Source organism: Grammomys surdaster, unplaced genomic scaffold (assembly GCF_004785775.1).
Source record: "Grammomys surdaster isolate TR1022 unplaced genomic scaffold, NIH_TR_1.0 242, whole genome shotgun sequence".
Taxonomy (NCBI): Eukaryota; Metazoa; Chordata; class Mammalia; order Rodentia; family Muridae; genus Grammomys; species Grammomys surdaster.
The window spans coordinates 5776606-5795567 of record NW_021604687.1 but is presented as its reverse complement, the minus strand read 5'-3'; the positions used below and the strand labels follow the sequence as shown (position 1 = coordinate 5795567).

The following is an 18962-nucleotide window of genomic DNA, read 5'->3' as shown; positions in this document are numbered from 1 at the left end:
AAAAAAAAAAAAAAAAAAAAAAAAAAAAAGATTGATTTTTGCACTGCCAGATCTCACATCGGCCTGGCTTCTGGCTATAGAGATCCTAGCAGTAACCCCATAGGTCTGGGGCAGGCGGCCATGTTGGGAACTAATGTTTTCTGCTCCTGATAATGTCAACCAAGGGTTGGTCCATCATCTCTTCTCACTTTAGGGTTGGTTGGTTGTCACACCAGGGACAAGTGAAGTTGCTGAGCCTTTGTGTATCTACATCAGTGGTTCTCGGCCTTCCTAATGCTGTAACCCTTGAGTACAGTCCCTCCTGTTACGGGGACTCCCAACCATAAAATTATTTTTGCTGCTACTTTATATTTGTAACTTTACTAGTTATGGATTGTAATGTAAATATCTGTTTTCCAGGGGGATCCTGTGAAAGGATTGTTTGACACCCCATCCCCAAAGGATTGAGACCCACAGGGTGTTTTTCTCATTCCTGTTGGCGATAAGTTTCATTACTAGACAATTTCATTCTTGGTCTCTACTGCATAGATATGTAAATGACTGAATAGAAATTTTAGTTTTAAGATAGCTGCACTATACCTTTCTAAAGGTATTCTGGGGTTAATTTATATAAAGTTAGTTTATACAAATAGGATACTTGTGTTCCAGTAAAGTTTAATTTAGCCCAGTATATCCAAAGTTCTTTCATTTCAACATATAATTTAAAAATATTTTTCATACTAAATCTCTAAACTCTTAATGGATGCATGTCAGAGCTACCTACTGTGTTTCAACAACTTTTGAAGAAATTTCCTTATAAATATGACTGTTTAGCTGACAAATGGATATTTTAAGCAATCTTAAATTTTGTACTCTTTAATTAATTAAAATTGGTATTTTAATTTTTGTCCTTTTTTCTTTAACCTGCACTTGTTTAATACAGCACTCATGTTGAGATCAGAGGGCCATTTGGAAGTTAGTTCTCTCCACCATGTGGGTTAGACTTGGTGGTAAGTACTCTTACATACGGAGTTAACTTTCCAAACTCTTTTTTTTTTTTTTTTTTTTTTTGTTGGAAGTGCTCTTTTCACACCCAACTTGCCCACTCATATTGGATCAAATCTAGGAATGTTTATTCATCCTTGACAGATATTTAATAACCTGTAGTTTATTAAAGTTCTATTTTGGAAATCAGTTCCCAAAACTCTAGACATTTAATAAAATTCCTCATTTATATAATTTAGTCATTCATTCTTGTTTTCCTCAGAAGCATTTTCTGGTAGCCTAGTGCTTGGCAGTAGTAGGCACACAGTAGTATTTGAGTGGATAATTTTTGAACCAGTTTTACTTATTTTCCCTTGTATTTGCCATTTATAATAACTATACTTTAACCCCTCCACCCCCTTTTTACTCTCTACCAGCATCTGTTTTTAAAGTTTGGGAATGGGTGTGAGAAAATGCAAGATGATGTCAACCCTGCTTATTAACTCATAGGAACAAGTGAGATGACCCATGTGAAAGTGTTTTGCAAACTCTAATAAAAAGTGTTTTGCGTGAGTTTTCTGTTAAACAATTTGGACTGAGGATGTAGTCGCTAGAATACTTGCCTATCAGCATGAAACCCTAGGCTCCAACCCCTAGCATCATGCACAACCCATGTGCTGGTGCGTGCCTGTAATCCAGGATTTGGGAGGTAGAGGTAGAAGAATCAGATGTTCGAGGTCATCTTCAACTACATAGCAAGTTTGAGGTGAGACTAACATGAGACCCATCTTTAAAAGAAGCAGGAGGAGGAGGGGTGGTATTTATTCAGGCCAAGCATAGTGGTACACGATTATAATCCTAGCGCTTCGAGGCAATATGCCCATGAATTTAAGGACAGTCAGGGCTGTGTAGCAAAAATCAGGGAAAAAACTTTGTATTGTTGGCATCCATGCCCTCCTCAGACCCTGTGCTGACAACAGTGCTCCTGTTAACAGTCATGGTGACCACTTTCCCAAAGTATACATGAGTTCCTGGGTGACTCCTCTGAAAGGAGACTGCTGACATAGGTATGTATTTTTAAAATGCATCCTCGGTGACTCCCAACTGTGTACGTACACCTTCAGCTCAAGGTAACGAGACCAGTCAAACAGCTTGGTGTGTTGAGGTGCTTTCCAGAAGCCTGGCGACCTGAGTTCAAGCCCAGAACCTACATAAGACGGAGTATACTGGGGAATTGTGCTGGTTTATTAAGGCAGTGGTTGTAGGTTCTCCTACAGGATTCCATGACTTCACTAGCCAGTACTAGGCATGGTTTCCTTCTTGTCAAGACAGTCTTAAGTCCAATTAGAGAGCTGTAGGTTACTGCCAAGTAATTCGTGCCAATTGTAGCCATGTTGGTCATTGTTGTGGTCCGTAGGCATCATAGCCGAGTAGGACTGTTGGTTCCTTCCCTTCTTGGAAGCTTGCCCAGAGCCAAGGTATCATGAAAGATTGCCCTCAGGGAGGTGGCCTTCAGAGTTCAGAAGGATGGGGCCTCTGAACTCTGTCTGAAGTACAAGGTCTCTTCAGCAATAAGGGCTGACCTTTGACCTCCAGGGGGCAGCTCTGACTAACAACTTTTAGGAGGACTTCCAAGTGCCAGGTGTTAGGGTTTTGTTTTATGCTCTCTCTGTGAATCTTTTGGAGCAGCTTTGTTAGCTCAGTTGGGAATTTTTAATTTAAATTATATATGTGTATTAACTCATGTACTATATGCATTTTTGAGTAGTTAATAGTATCATTCCTTATTACTTAACACCTTTTGAGACGTTCTTATTATTTTACCCTCCTCCCTGCTTCATTATGTTCTTCTACCTCCCATGTCCTTTCCCCTCCCCCACTTTTGCTATTTTCCCCTCAGACCACATGTGCCTTGTTGTTCCCTTCTCTGTTGCCCCTGATCCCATCCCAACAGTGGTCCTTTTTTACTTTGCTGATTTATGTAATTACTCCACAGTGTTTTGAACATACTTTCCTGCAGGTTCATAGCTTATATTTTTATTCAGTTAATTCATTAAGGGAATGACATTTAAGTTATAGAACAGTTTTTGTATCTGTATATGCATGGTTCAGGTGTACAGGTGGGAGCCAGAAGTTAATGTCGACTGAGATCATGTGAGCTGGTCACATGATCTGTGCTCGAAAAGCAGGAAGTGGTGAGTGTTTGGGCTCTGTAGGGCTTTGCCCTTTCTCTTTTTACTCATTCAGGACCCCCAGCCCACTGGATAGTGCCACAAACACTACAGGGCAGGGTAGACATTCTGTTCTCAGTTAACCCTTCCCAGCACCCTCATGGGCATTAACCAGAGCTATGTCTTTTAGGTGACGGAAATACCATCAAATTGACCACCACACTCTTGTCTTGTTAGTAGAGTCTCTGGTGGTCTAGGAATGTCTCTTGAGGTTTATAATGTTTGGGTTTTTCTTGCTTCCTCCAGATTACTCCATCTCACTAACTTTTTCCTCAGCCTTTGTCTCCCTACCTTCTATCCCTAGTGGGGAACTTGGTTCCTGTGGTCTGTAACTTGTTCTATTCTGTATGTCACTCCTACCTCAAACACTCAAAGAATGTTCCCCTTTGGGTTTCTGACTGTCCTCTTCCTTATAAGAGTCACTCAAGCCAGTTACAAGCAGGCACTACCAGTTCCTGTTCCTTTTACAAAAACCTTAAAGGTTTACTGAGGGATGACATGTTCCCAAGCTTGGAACTACAGAAATGCAGCTAGTAGGAGAAGTGGGATGAAGATAGATGGTGTGAGGTAACTGTGGCTACAGACGCACTTGTGACGGTAACTGCGGACACTAGGAGTGAAAGCTGAAGTGGATGCATAGCAGGGACGAGCAGGCAGAACTGCAGTTGTGTAGGAATGTCAGTCCCTCGGAGACACCCAGAAGTCTTGGCTCATCACTGGCTGGTAGTTTCGGGTTTGATTTTGGGGTATGTGGGTATGTGGGCTCGTGTGTTCACCAGTAAGTAGTTCTTCACTTGCATCCTTTTGATGAGCTTGTATTCCTTCAGTCTGATCTGCAGGTTTTGTCTGGCTGATAAGTTTCTTTTTTGAAGTTAGAAAGCTAATTCTCCTTAATTGCCTCTGTAGTTTTGATCTCTGATCTTTTTCTTCAAGGCTCTTCTGAATCTGTACACCTTTTTATTATGGTTGGTTTTCTGCAGGACACACAGTTGAATGTGCATCTCTATGAGTTCATTGAACTTGGGTTAGTGGAGTGGAGTTTTAAGTGGCTTAAGATATTTTTCTGTCGCCTGCACTGTTTATTCGGTTATTCATGGTCAAGTATGCAGCACACAGCTGCTGCACTACCCCAACAGGGTGTATCTGACAGCAGATAGAACCACAAGCAAATGGGCTCCTTGAAATTCTAAAATATTTCAGAGATGGATGTGGAACAAGCTGTGTGGCATAGAGTAAACCAGGAGGAAATCTGTCTAGAACTATTCCGGGGGAGAAAGGTTAGAGGCGGCTGAGAGGCACTAGATAAGAGAACAAAATAGTGTGTATGGATGATGTCAGATGGACAGGTGTGCTTTCACAGGCTGAGTGAACAGTACTTAATATTCACCTTGGTACCTGGAAGATAGTGATAATGAAGAGATGAATGTCCTTGGTACCTCACGGGTCATGGCACGTAATAATCATGGCTGTATCAACAGGGTTTAAATGCTTATGCTCTGAGCTGCTGGTGGGAAATAGAGCATTGGAGAACTCCTTGGATGGTACATCGGGATCATAGTTCAACTTGTTGCACAATGATGGGACGACACACAGTAATATAGTTGCTGATGTACTCCTGTACTAAAGCTTCCTGTCAAGGAGGTTTGGGTAGGCTTGATAGCAAGTACCCTGTGGTGCTAGGTTGCTGGGGGTACACTTAGAACATAAAAAACTGCTAGTGCAGAAGAAAAGGGAGCTACAGAGGTAGGACCTAGAGAAGACCTAGCTTGTAAACACTCAGGCCCAAAGATACTGAACAGGCTCACAATAGCAATTCATTAGATTAGGATCACAGATTTATCAGAAGGCTCACAGAAAGGAAATTGGAGGCCCCTGACAAAGGAGTATTAGGAAATGGTATATCTTGGAAGTGAGGTGAAACCTGTAGAGGTTAGATAGAGATTGAGAGTCAGAGTTACGGTAGTATATCTCCGAGTCAGAGTGCTAACCATTACAACACGGAACACCCTTCTGTAAAGTATATTTCTACCCTTTTAAATTGCAACCTATAATAATAAACTTCATATGGTCACCCAGTTATAGATGTGTCCAAAACTGAAGTTTCCCAACACCTTTATTTACATTCCTATTTCTTAAAGAGAGAATGTGAACCATGGCTTAGTAAGTGAATCTCATGACCCAGTGGTTCATTGCCCCCACTTTGAAAACATTGCTTCAGAGTTGGTCTGGATGGGGTGATGACTGCTGGAAAGAATGTGTGCTGGCAGAATGCCCAAGACTGATTGACTGGTCCTCAGCAGGTGCTAAGGCACAGGGGACAGTAGTTTGGGTCACAGTGACCAGCCCTCATTTCCTGATGTGTCAACGTGCTGTAGAGGTGAGGTTATGGTGATAGATACTACTGGGTTTTGTACAGCGCTAGGTTGTACATAGGACATCAGTGTCCCTGTATGTTAAGAGTTAGGGGTAGAGCAGAGTTGTCACTCCATGTTAGGGTTTCTACTTAGTGTGTTTAAGTCTCTGGGTTCAGTCTTGCAGCACTTCAAAGACGAGGAGTCATTGGAATGGTGCCTGCCCCAGATTTGGTACAGTAGTTGTAATGGACACCCCCTGTTGCCCGATGACTTGATTACCTAGTTAATAATCCATCTTAGCCCAGTGAACCATAAACTGTTTTAATAGAGAGTGCGGGATATGAGGACAGAGGTATATGAAAGTAGTTACATGGTTTTTAGGAGAAGAAACATAAAAACAAGTTGAGAATTAACCTGAAAACAGCAAAGTGGTTATATAAGTGAGATCCTTTTTTGGGGGGCGGGGTAATCACAACGCATGGGAATCCATAACAACCTTGAAAGTACACCTTCAGAGAAAATAGAGTGGAATACTTACCATGCTATTTTATCATGGCAGAACAAATAAACCAACTTGATCTTGATGCCCTTATCTAGTGAAAGTTGGGAAATTTTTTTTGAAGAAAAAATTCTATGGCTTTTAAAACAAAGACAATTGTTCTATTAGGAAGAGAGGAGTCTGTGGAAGCTAACTGTAGGACTTGAGGCTGGTTCTTTTCATAAAATTTATAGTGTGTGCTGTTGATTGCTGATGGTTTGCCCTTGCTGTCCAGGTGTGCCCCTGCCCAGACACGCACTCCTCTTCTGTTTATTTCACATCACTCTTGGGTTGTTTTTCCTGTAACATTTCTCAGACACCTCCCCCCGCCCCCAAAGTTTTAGTTTTAGTTTCTCCTCAGTACAAATTTAGAGCATGGCCATCTTTGCAGACTCACCTTTGACAAGTCACTAGTGTTTTTTGAAGTTAGATTTGCTAGAGACAAAAGCCAAAGTAAATGTCAGGAATTATGAGGGAGAATCATAAATGTTGGCCATAATGAAGAATACAATTTTCTCACCTTTGACAAGTCGCTAATGTTTTTAGAAGTTAGATTTGCTAAAGACAGAAGCCAAAGTAAATATCAGGTATTATGAGGGGAAATACAATTTGATTTTTATTAGCTTTCAACATAGTGCACACAGAACTTGACTTTTCCACAAGAGCTGAACTGCTGTTTGAGAGGTGTCCCTGGAAGCTACAGTGTAGTAGCAGTACTGAGCACACTGAACACAGGTGTTGTGCTTTATTGACAAGGATGACTAGTCTGTGTTGACTAGCAGATTTCATTGACGGTTGTCTAGTGTTCTGCTTTCTAATGAAGACAGCAGAACAGCTAAGTGGAACCTTCCTGTCTTAGTTTCAGTAATTAGTGATCTCTTCCTTAGGAGGAAAGTCCATCAAGGGAGGAGAGACCCAAGGGAGACCCAGCTGCTCACAGCCTCATTTCTCCTAACGAATAATACCTTTCCTCCAGGGGCCAGTCAGAAGGACATATTCAATTAGCATCCTAAAGAATCAAGGTTTAAATTCTGCTACCCCGGATGACACTAATTGACTGTTCTTTGTTGGGATTTAGGCTGGACTACCTCATGTACTTTTACCAGATAACTTGTTACTAATATCAGGTTAACTTTTCTTCTTAGAATACAAATGGTCACTTCTGAATGTGCAGCAAGAAGTGTAGTTTTTAAATGGAGTGTCTCTTCATAACTGGTCAAGATGCAGAAGTGTTTTAGAGCATTCAGCCATAAATGGGATATCTGTATCATACTGTGTCCCAACAAGGCTCAAGGAACAGCTGAAAGAGAAGGCAGAGGTCAGAGAAGGCTGGTATAAAACTGTCTCTGCATTCATGAACTCAGAGCTGTGGTTGCTCCAACAAGACTTAGATCAAGCAAGTCCATAGCTCTTGACTGCTGATGGTTGCTCCGGAAGTTGCGGGTCAGAGTGGGGTTAAGGTGTTTTTGTTTTTTTATGAACATGGTCCCTGGTAGGTTGACCTGTTCCTGTGAATGGCCTCATACCCATACATATATGGGCAGCACTAGTTAGACTCTATGGATTTTTTTAAAAGGATCAAGAGTTGAGAGGAAAGTGAGGGGAACTCAGGAGGAGTTCGGTGGTGAGAGGAGGTGGGTGTGATAAAATCTGTGTATGCATATATGAAGTTCTCAAAGAATAAATTTAAGACATTTAACTTTAAGTATGTGTGTCTTTTCTGTTCTCGGTCTCCCTTTTCTCTCCTCTTCTCTGCCCCTAGAATGCTGATGACAGACGTGCATAGCCACGGCTGGCTTCCTTTCACTATTTTAATCTAGACCTACATTGAAAATTGCAACAGAACTTTGTGATTATTCTTCTTTCATTTTTAATTGTTCATCATGTAACTTTAGAGAGACACAAATATCCCCTACCTTCTCTCCATTTGTTAGGAAGCACGTAAACTGCTCCTTTCTCCCGTCTCCCGGGATACTTAAAGTACCCTTCAAAGGCTTCTTAAGGAATGTCTTAAGCAGAAGTGACGCTTTGCCACCAATCAGAGTTCCATTCCTGGGACCTACAAGGTGGAAGGAGAGAACCACCTGCCCCAGCTGACCTCCATAGAAGCACTGTGTACGAATAAATAAATGTAATTAAAATTTTTTTACAAAGAACTTTTTTCTCTTCATTCTTTCTAATTAAACTTCTCTGACTCCAAGTAGTTGTGTTAAATGTATATATACATAAGTAAGAATTTTCTTTTGAGAGGAAGACTGGAGTAATGGTTCAGTGGTTAAGAGCACTAATTGCTCTTCCAGATTGCCAATACCCATGTGGCATTTCACCCACCATCTATAACTCCAGTTCCAGAGGACCCAACATCCTCTTCTGACCTCTGCAGTCTTAGACAGGCATACAGACAAAACACTCATACATAAAATAAGGATATACATTTTTTGAAAAATAATTTTTCCCAACTTCTCAGTTTTACTCACATAAGAGGGATTTTCTTTTCCTTTGCTGTCTTTGTTCGTAGAAATAGTACCTAAACTTTGTGTTAGATTCTTTATTGGTAACACGTCTAACCTGGACTCATTTGGGCACAATCCACTTAACCTTGTGTAGTACCTGAACTGCTACTGTATCATGGACAGACCCGTGATTGGTGCTAATAAATGCTAATGAAATTGTTCTTCTGTTAAGCTGAATAGAAGAAATGAGAACTGAGCTTTGGTTTTATCCATTTAGAAATGAGTGTCTGGGGTGTGTCAGGCTGATCTCAGTGGACTAATGGTGATTGTGCCAAATGGGGAGAAGAGATGACAGATGGCTGCAGGAGGACTGTTGCTAGGGAACAGGTACTCCCTTAGGTAGGGTGGTTTGGGGATAGGATCCCTGCAGAACTGACATTTGCATTCGACAGAATGGCAGGAATGAGTCATACACTCAGAAATCTGGGAGTGGTGGTGGCAGCTAGGGTTGAGGTCACAGCAGCAGGAGGTTGGCAGAGGCAGGATGGTGATGACTGGACCTGAGAAGGCCCAGACAAGTGGATCAGTTAGCACATCTGGTTCTGTGGGCCACGGTGGAGTTGGAGTCCCTGCTGAGTGTAGTAAGGCTGGGCTGCTAGTGAGGGGTAAATGAGAGCTGACTGGGAGGTAGTCTGTCTGTCTGCAGTGGGAGGTTGTCTGTCTGCAGTGGGAGGTTGTCTGTCTGCAGTGAGTGGGTGCTGCTTTTATGAATTAATTTCAAGTTATGGCTCCTTGGTGTGAAGACATTCTCAGCCTGTGAGCTGTGCAATTCAGAGTTTGACTCAGGGAACACAAACTACACCCTGCCTGCAGTATAGGGTTAGAGTAGAAATACCATTCAAAACAGGAGGTAAGCCCAGCAAGCCTGTAAAACATATGTAATAATATCTGAGGACATGAAAGAGAGGAGTTTGCCAGTGATACGAACAAGATACAGTTAATTATTTACTGACAACAGTAATCGAGGATCTTTTCCTTTTGTCTTTACAAGTTAGGGACCCTGTGCTAGCATGTTCCAGGAGACATTAGGGAAGCACATAGGGGAATAAGAGGGTAGGGTTCTAGTTCTTCTTCTGTGCTGTGAAATTCTCATCCTATGGATTCTGTATTAAGGAATATTTTAAGTAAAATGCTTGTGTGACAGGTTTTTTTTTTTTCCCAAAGCTGATAATCTAGTAACCCTGACCACCGTCTGTGAGGAAGCACACATGAAGATAATGCAGTAAGGCAACAGGTGTCAAGGACAGCATGGGAATTACCTTGACTCAGAGCTTCCTTTAAGAATTTACTTTTGGATGTGAGGGCCATCTGGCTTGGACATGTGTCACTACATTGACTGAGCTGCTCTGGCTGACGAGGCAGATGTCTCCTTCCTCCCTCACTACTCCAGTGCACATCCCTCTTTCTTCTGTCAGGGATATAGAACAGCTGCACTACCCTGCTAGAACCTTCAAACAAGCTCTCAAGAATTTATTTTCAGTTCCAGGACAACCAGAGCTACATAGAGAAACCCTGACCTGACACAAGGGTGGTTTTTTTTGTTTTTGTTTTTGTTTTTTTACTTTCTTGGCCTGAGTAGTGGTGTACACCTTTCTCCAAGCATCCCAAAGGGAGGTAGGGCAGAGGTAGACAGAACTCTGCAGTCTAGGCTGGCCTAGTCTATAAATGTGAGTTCCATCAGGCCAGTTAAGGCCTGAGAAACAGTTCCTCCAACTTAATTAACTAAAATAATGAAAAAATTAAATCGTTTTAAAAATTTACTTTCTCTTATATGCAGAATATAGATTTTTAAAATAGACATGAAGCCAGCGGTGATGGTGCACACCTTTAATCCCAGCACTCAGGAGGCAGAGGCAGGACACTATTTAATTGGGGCTGGCTTATAGGTCCAGAGGTTCAGTCCATTATAATCAAGGCAGGAAGCATGGCAGCATCCAGCCAGGCATGGCACTGGAGACAGCTGAGAGTTCTACATCTTGTTCCAAAGGGAACCAGGAGAAGACTGGCTTCCAGGCAGCTTGGACAAGGTCTTAAAGCCCGTGTTCACATTGACACACTTTCTCCAACAAGGCCTCCTAATAGTGCCACTCTTTGAGTGAAGCATATTCAAACTACCACAGATGGAGAGAGAGATGACAATAGAAGGGGGAGTGTGTAAGAGGAAAGGGACCACCGAGAGGTAGGGAGGGAACAAGAGAGACTGATAAGGCATGTGAATATAATCAAAGCACATTACATATATAGTAATATGAATGTGAAATTTTTGCACTTTTTTTTATAAATGTACACTAATAAAAATATAATTGGAGGGGCTGAAGACATGGCTCAGTGGTAAAGAGCACTGACTGCTCTTTCAGAAGTCCTGAGTTCAGTTCCCAGTACCCAGGTGGTGGCTCACAACCATCTGTAATGGGATCCGATGCCCTCTTCTGGTGTGTCTGAAGAGAGTGACAGTGTACCCACATACATAAAATAAATATATAATTGGAAGGTCTGGGAAGACAACTCAGTTGGTAATGTACTTCCCTTGAAGTTCAGCCCATAGCACCCACAGTTTGTGTTTTGTTTTGTCTTAAGGCAGCTGTGATTACAAGCACTTGTAATCCTGGGCATGCAGAAGTGGAAGACTGGTAGAGCCTGTGAGTTCTGTGTCCAGCCAATAAGAACAGCTACTACATAAAAAGTGGAAACATGGGCAGCACCTGAAGGAAGGCTAACATTGAAGACTGTTCTTTGGCTTCCGTAGGCCATGTACCTGTGCACAGACACAAAACCCAAACTTGTTAATTACTGAAATGGAGGAAAAGTTTTCAGGAATTGCACCTGCCTTCCCCTCCCCTCCCCTTTCCCATTTTTGTTTGTTCATTTAGTTCTTTTTTTAGGTTTATATTTTCACGTGTATAAGTGTTTTCGTGTGTGTGTGTGCGTGCCTATGTATGTATGTATATATTTGTGTATGTACCATGTGTATGCATAGTGCCTACCCAAAGTCAAAAGAGGGTGTCTTACTTAGGGTTTTACTGCTGTGAAGAGACACCATGACCAAGGCAAATCTTGTAAGGACAGTATTTCATTGGAGCTGGCTTATAGGTTCAGAGGTTCAGTCCAGTATCATCAAGGTGGGAACATGGCAGCATCCAGGCAGGCATGGTGAAGAGAGAGCTGAGAGTTCTACATCTTCATATGAAGCCTGCTAACAGAATACTGGCTTCTAGGCAACTAAGATGAGGGTCTTAAAGCCTACACCCACAGTTGACACACCTACTCCAACAGGGCCACACCTTCTAGTAGTGCCACTCCCTGGGCCGAGCATATACAAACCATCACAGTGTCAGTCCTCAGGATTGCATCCTCATAAGACTGCTCCTGGTTCCTTATTCTTGAAGCTGACTTTGTATATGAAGGTTCCAGTGTGGGAACAGAGTCTTATTGATTGAGATATCACTTTCTTTCATGTCAGAGGACATGGGCCCTAAATAAAAAAAAAATTCAGGGTAGACTGAGTAAAATTTCTGTCATTTAGTTGTAAGCCACTAATTGGGTGCTGAAAATCAACCCTGGAGCCTCTGGTAAAGTAGTGCTCTCTACCATGAAGCCCTCTCTCCAGCCCCTGTTCTTCTATTTTAAAGGATTTCCCTTAACTGTCCCATGTGCTTATTGGTCAGTAGTACTTATGAGTGTCACAAAAATGTTTATATAGTTATAACTTAATTGATTGTACTCTCATATAAAACAAATATATTTTCTCATATAAAGCAAATATATTTCACCTTTGAAATTACTTCCACAGGTGATAAACTGTGATACCTTCAGTTTCTTTATCTACTAGAGTAGGTTTTTGCTATGGGTTTTGTTTGTTTTAAATTATCAACATTTAATTTTTTTATTACATGTATAGGAGGGGAGTTGGACTTACAGGCAGTTGTGAGCTGCCCAACGTGTGTACTGGGAGTCAAACTTGGCTTCTGTTCATATGGCTCTTAAATCACTGAGCTATCCCTCTAGCTCTAGAGTGACTTCTTTGTAAAGCAGTTATTTTTATCCAGATATGCCAATAATTCTAAATTATTTGTTCTCTTTTACAGGAAAGTCCTCATTGACAATTCAGTTTGTTGAAGGCCAATTTGTTGATTCCTACGATCCAACCATAGAAAACAGTAAGTATTGTTTTCAACTACTTAGGAACTGAGAAAGCATTTTTTGTACGGAAATGCTATTTGTATAGTCTTGAAGGTCTGGTTGTAGGGGGTAATCTGTTAAATTTATATTTCTCCAATGGGGGAGTCAAAGAAAATTGACAGAAATTTTACTCAGCCTTCTCTGAATTTTTTTAAATTCAGGGCCCATGTCCTCTGACATGAAAGAAAGTGATATCTCAATAAGTCTCTGTTCCCACACTGGAACCTTCATGTACAAAGTCAGCTTCAAGAAAAAGGAATTTGGAGCAGTCTTATTTTTATCCCCACCCCCTCCACTCAGCAGAAGCTCTTTGTATAGGTGTCAAGTTTGAAAAGAATGAAAACCCTGTAAACCCTTGTACCTTAAGGAGCACTCTGCTCTCTGAATCCTAAAGACTTAAAAGAGGCTGCTGGCAAACATGCTATTCTGGGATCCAAGCAGGTGCTGCAGCATTGGAACAAAGTTGTTTCTAAGTCTGTTGGATTTCATATCACATGCAGGAAAGGGAATATGCAGCCAGAAGTAGCCACAGCCTTTATTTTGTTGTCTTTGAGACCCTTACAGATGTTCAGGCTGGGATCCAGCACATCCAGAGCACCTGCTTTGTTGGGAACTCAGCCTTCTTTTTCAGTATTTTAGAGTCCCTGGTAGATTCTGGAGCCAGGGTGTGAAACTCTTGAGACCAGGACTGATAGAGGAGGGTTTGCTGTCAGGAGCATACAGATTTGGCATGTTAAATGGAAACAGAGTCAGTGGCTATGTTCATAATATCTAGTATGTTGGCCTTCACCTCCTGAGCTTACAGTAGAAACACTGATGGGCTTTGACTCTCAGTGAGACTGAGAGTCTACAGGTCAAAAAGGCCTGGTGTGGAAAGAGTTAAAGTTTCAGCAACTAGAAACATGGGGATTTGAATGGGTTTGTGGGAGTTAATGGGGCGGGGGAGGCTGATGGCTCTCAGTGTCTGCTGCTGGAGGTCCGAGTTGATCTGTGCCTCCTAACTTGATTCCATTCCACACATGCTCCTCTGAGCAGTTAGGAACAGAGAGACATGGCTATGGAGTCCAGCTTGACTGGTTTAGTGTTGTCAGTATCACTCCTTACTGTACCTTAGGTGTTGAGCAGTGAAAACATTATCATCAAAAAGATAGATTCATAGTGTTTAATTCAGTAAAGTCTGCAGGCAAGAGCAGAAATGATTATCAAATCAAATATCCCTTGAGGCTTTATGGGGGCATATTTTATCCTTGGGTTTTATTTACTATACTTTTATTCTTACCAGGGTAGCAGCCTTTATTTTGTTCCTTCACTATTTGATAAGAAAGCAGTGTTTGGTGATAACCATAATCTTGAAAGAGAAGAACATGAATTTGAAAGAAAGAAAAAGTTTCAGGCCAACTAAAGCTACATACTGAGACTGGTCTTACTCCTTTGCCCCCAATATTGAAGATGTAGAAATAACCTAATAATTATTTTATACTTACCTTTATCATTACAGAATAGGTTATTTACAGCAAATAGTCACACTCTATGACGTATCACTGTAAAAGAAAATAGTTTGGTAACTCTGTCATTTTCAGTAGTTACAGGATAATAGAAGAATTCAACAAAGAAAACCATGTGTTTTCTAGTGTTAGAGAACAGACCAGAAGTACTACTTTCACAGATATGGTTTATTATCTTTTCTGTAGTGTTAATTTAACAACCCAATGAGTACTAAACTTGGAGGTTGTGGTTTACAAGCAAGAACAGGAACAGTTTATAACCTGTGCCATCTCAGGGTTGGTTGGCACTATGATTTGTGGTTAGGATTCTTGGTTTATTGCTTGTTTGTTTGTTTCTTTGTTTGTTTGTTTTTGAGTCAAGGTTTCTTTGTGTAGCAGCCCTGGCTATCCTGGAACTCACTTTGTAGACAGGCATGTGCCACCACCAACTGTCTGTGGTTAAGAAATTCTGATGAAGAGTTTCACAGTGTCACTAAGCATGGCTTGCTCATAGGCCTCTTGGTGAATATGAATTATGGATGCTTCCCATACCTTAGTGATACCATCTTACTTTGTAAATGCCAGCGTTTCAGAACTCTGTTACTTTTGTTTGCACAAGACTTCACCAATAAATAGCTGTAGTCTACCTGCATAGCACTCATAGCTTTGGTGGGACTGCAGGAGGTGGAGACAGTCTAGCTATGTAGCCTAGCCTAGTCTAGTCTAGAACTCCTCCCACTTTGCTTTCTGAGTGCTTGGGCAGGTGGTTATCACCATGCCCAGGTTTCCTGTGTTCAGTTTTACTTGTTATTCACAACATTGCTAGCATATTTTTGATTGATTGACTGCCTTAACTATTTTCTTCTTTGTTGATTTCATACATGAATAGAATGTATTTTGGTCGTTTTCATCTCTGTTATCTCTGTAGTGACTAATCTGCTCTACTCTCCCCTGTGGTGGCAGCAGAAATGCTCTGGTTTCTCGAATGAAAGACATACATACATACGCATGCACGCGCGCGTGCATACACACACACACAGCCTCATATTTAATATGCCTTGATTAGCTCAAAGACTGCACCACTTCTGAACTTTGATGTTGCTAATGCCTCCCCTTCAATACTCCTGAATTATTACTTACTAAAATCTATATTCCATCTTTGTTACCCTAGACCCAATGTGGGAAACCTTGGGATCGCTTTTCCCAGCTCTTACACGATTGGTACTCTGTCTTCTACAGCTCTCAAGCCTGCGTCTTCTCTTTCCAGCAGTGGCAAGTCTCTGCCTCTTTGGTTCCCTTGCCCAAGAATCCTGAAGTCTTGCCTCTGTCTCCTACCCAGTCATCAGCCGATGTCAACTTTATTTGCCAGTCAGAACCAGCTGAGGGCAGGGACCCTCAGCGTCTCATACACGGGATTCTCATGCAATTCCCAAATAACATAATGCAAACAATAAACCAAACTCACAAATAACTATCCTCTCCTCTCCCCTTGACTTTCTTGATTTGTTTTGTTTTTCACTAAATACAATTTCTTCCTGTGCCCATTTTCCTAGACACAATACCAAATTCTGTGGTAGTTGTATGGGTTTCCCGTCTTCACTGAGACATCAGCTCAGAGTCAGGAACTTAGAGCATCCTGGGCATGTGGAACAGTGCTGCTGGTACAGTACTACTCAGGAAGTAATCATACCTTGCAACAACTGTAGCTTTTCTTACATAATTTTTATTAAGCCCTGTGATGACTCATCAAAAGCTCCTACAATATTAGGTGACACCAGGTGAGAAGTCAAAGTAAAACTCTTTTATAGATCTTTTATAGGATAAGATAATTTTAACAGTTTTTAATCAGAATTTCACTGTGTAGCTCCAGCAGATCTGGAACTTGCTGTGTAGACCAGGCTGATCTTAAATCTGCCTGCCTCTGCCTCCCAAATGCTGAGTTTTTAAACCTGTGACACTCTACCCAGCTATCAGTGGATTTATATTGGATATTTTCCATCTCGAATTATTCTTGTTCAGTTCTCATCTGGTTTACCTATTATCTGAATGTAACCATTTCCAGAAAGGTGTCAAGAATATTGTCTTTGTGAACCTGCCCATCACCCTTGCTTGCATTTAGAACAGGGTGACACTAGCTAGTAGGGTTCTCTCCCTTACCACCTATGATTCACATGGTATCCTCTGCATTTCTGTTTTTTGCTTAGTTTTCTGGATAGTTTCTATTTGTCGCTTGGGTGGTGAAAGACATTGGGGACGACTTTCTGCTGCAGTGGAATAGCTTCTGTTGCTGGGCCTGTATTGCACAGGACAGCTAGCCAGGAGAATGGCTGGAGCCACCAACACAAAAGAAATGTGTTCCACTTTCTTGTTTATGGCTGTGAGTAGCCTCCCTCTTGTGTTTGGAAGCCCGTCCCCTTGTAAGGCTGTCACAAATTGCCTGGCTCTTTAAGCTGAGAAAGGAATAGTGGTCTCAGCCCAGAACATCTGCTCCATTGTTGGACTATCTCAATAAAATCGTTGTTTTGTTTGCTTGTTTGTTTGCTTATTTTTTAGTGTACCGAAGCTTCTTAGCACTTGATACTAGTTCTTTGTGCTCTGGCATTAGACTTCCTGTGAATTAGGGAAGATCTCTTGTGGTTTGGTTCATTCTATACTTCTGGCTTTACATAGTATATTTCACTTGTTCATAAAAGGAAGCGCTCTCCATGGAGCAGTCAGATTGTTTTTATAGGATGTGAATTATTGTCTGACTGCAGTTCCTTTGGAAAGCATTCAAGGTTTCCCCGAGCTTGATTGTCATCAGCAATTCCTTGCAGGCTGATGAAGGAAGAAGATATTCCCATACTGTATGAAGCTTGTCCGTTTTCCATTAATGGCAAGTTATGACAAGACTCTTAGGGACTTAGTTGATTACTTGTCATTGTTCAAACTTTTAAATAATCTAGAGTTAATTTATTTAAACCAGTATTTTATTCTTTTTTTCCTCGTAGCATTCACCAAGTTGATCACAGTGAATGGGCAAGAGTATCATCTTCAGCTTGTAGACACAGCGGGACAGGTAAGTGACCCTCAGAACATCCTGCAGTGGGTCTGACAGTCCTCACTGCAGCAGGCTGTGGGTACCACAGAGTGTTATGTTCTGTCTACCTGCTCTTTTGTAAGACACATGGCAGATCTCTGAGGAATTTGGTTTTCTACTTCAGAACAGTTCTAACTGTATATATATTGTTAGCAGAGTAAGGGTTGACACTACAGAATAATGAAGCTTTAATTCTATATTAAAGAATCATATTACTTCCTTCCCTTTGGCCCTCCATAATATGCATTTTCCTACATTAAGAGGAAAATCAAATATTTCTCAGAGAACTGGCAAGAGAGGTAAGGACTTGAGCTAGGATACACCAGACTGGTTAGATTATGTGATGGTCAGATTTAACTGTGGATTTTACTTGATGAATAATTACCAAAGTTAAGCTCTTCCATATCGCTGTGCACAGGAAAGAGAGACAGTTAGGTTAGTGAGTGCAGCACTGATGTATGCAATGCATCACTGGGCTACGGACAGGGACAGAAGAGAAAGAAGTCAGAACACAGGGAACGGAGGAGCCCTTTGACAGCTTAGCTGTCTTGTTTCCATAGCACCCAGCCTTTCCTAGAAACTGTTTTGTTAGACTGAATCTGTCCCTGTTCACTGGAGGGTGGGGAGCGTAAAGAGCTGGGCTTCCGGTGCTGACTCTTCCTGCAGTCACAAAGGTCAGGGCCGTGGGCGGCCGGCAAGTGCTCTGATCTCTGCAGTGTTGATGGAGGCGTTTGTGTGGAACCTAGGCATATTGAAATGGACCTAAAATAATGGGGTGTGTCCTGTACTTAGAAATTAATTCCTTCTGTTTTGTTATGAAGTAAGCACAGAAGGAGAGTGTGAAGCAGGAAACAGCTGAACAGAGTGGTATTAGCACTTGGGGAAGCCTGGAGTTCTTGTTCTGGAAGCAAATAAACCCTGGTCATGTGAGACCTTGAGCTTCTAGAGCACTGTGGCATGTACTTCTCCCCCTGGCCTGTTGGGTCATGAGGAAACAGACACTAGCAATTCTGTTCCCACAGACCCATTCTAGTCTCAAAAAGAATATCTATCAGCAGGGCTCATTAAAACAAGAGATGGTAACAGCCTCTGGCAATGGCATAGACAACAGACTTCTCTCAGAACTAGTAGGGGAAATGCCTGAAGTAGAAATTGGGTCCAATTTTGCAGGCTTCGTTTTGTCCTTATAGTTGAATAGACAGTTGATTACCCAAGTTAATGACACATTTAATGTGAGGGACACTGTTACTATTGTTGGTAAACCAGGTTTACACTTAGGCTCTTGGGCAAAGATGTTTAGACTAGGACTCTGATACTACCTTGGCCCCAGTCTGCTTTTGTATCTTTGGAATCTTTTTAAGCCCATGGAAAGTAGAGGCTAAGTCTGGAGCCCCACTAAGAAGCTTTGAGTTGGGTAGGGCATGGTGGTATAACTTTAATCCTAACACTCAAGAGGTAAAGACAGATGAATCTCTGTGAGTTTTGGGCTTTGAATCTCAGCCATTCTTACTTATCCGCGACCTGGAGACAGTTTTCCTGTATCCTGCTGCTCTCCTGGTATCAGCCTGCATAGGACCATTAGGTTGAAGTTTCTGTAGACTTTATCCCTCAGACTAGAAAG

At 41.7% G+C, this 18962-nt stretch overlaps 1 protein-coding gene across 1 annotated transcript in view; it reads left to right on the top strand.

Moving 5' to 3' along the window:
- Positions 1 to 18962, top strand: part of Rheb (Ras homolog, mTORC1 binding) — a 42236-nt gene that overhangs the window by 12308 nt on the left and 10966 nt on the right. The window contains exons 2-3 of the mRNA XM_028774691.1: positions 12685 to 12756; positions 17253 to 17320. Of these exons, the coding sequence (XP_028630524.1) occupies positions 12685 to 12756; positions 17253 to 17320 (140 nt within the window). The remainder of the gene's footprint in view (positions 1 to 12684; positions 12757 to 17252; positions 17321 to 18962) is intronic.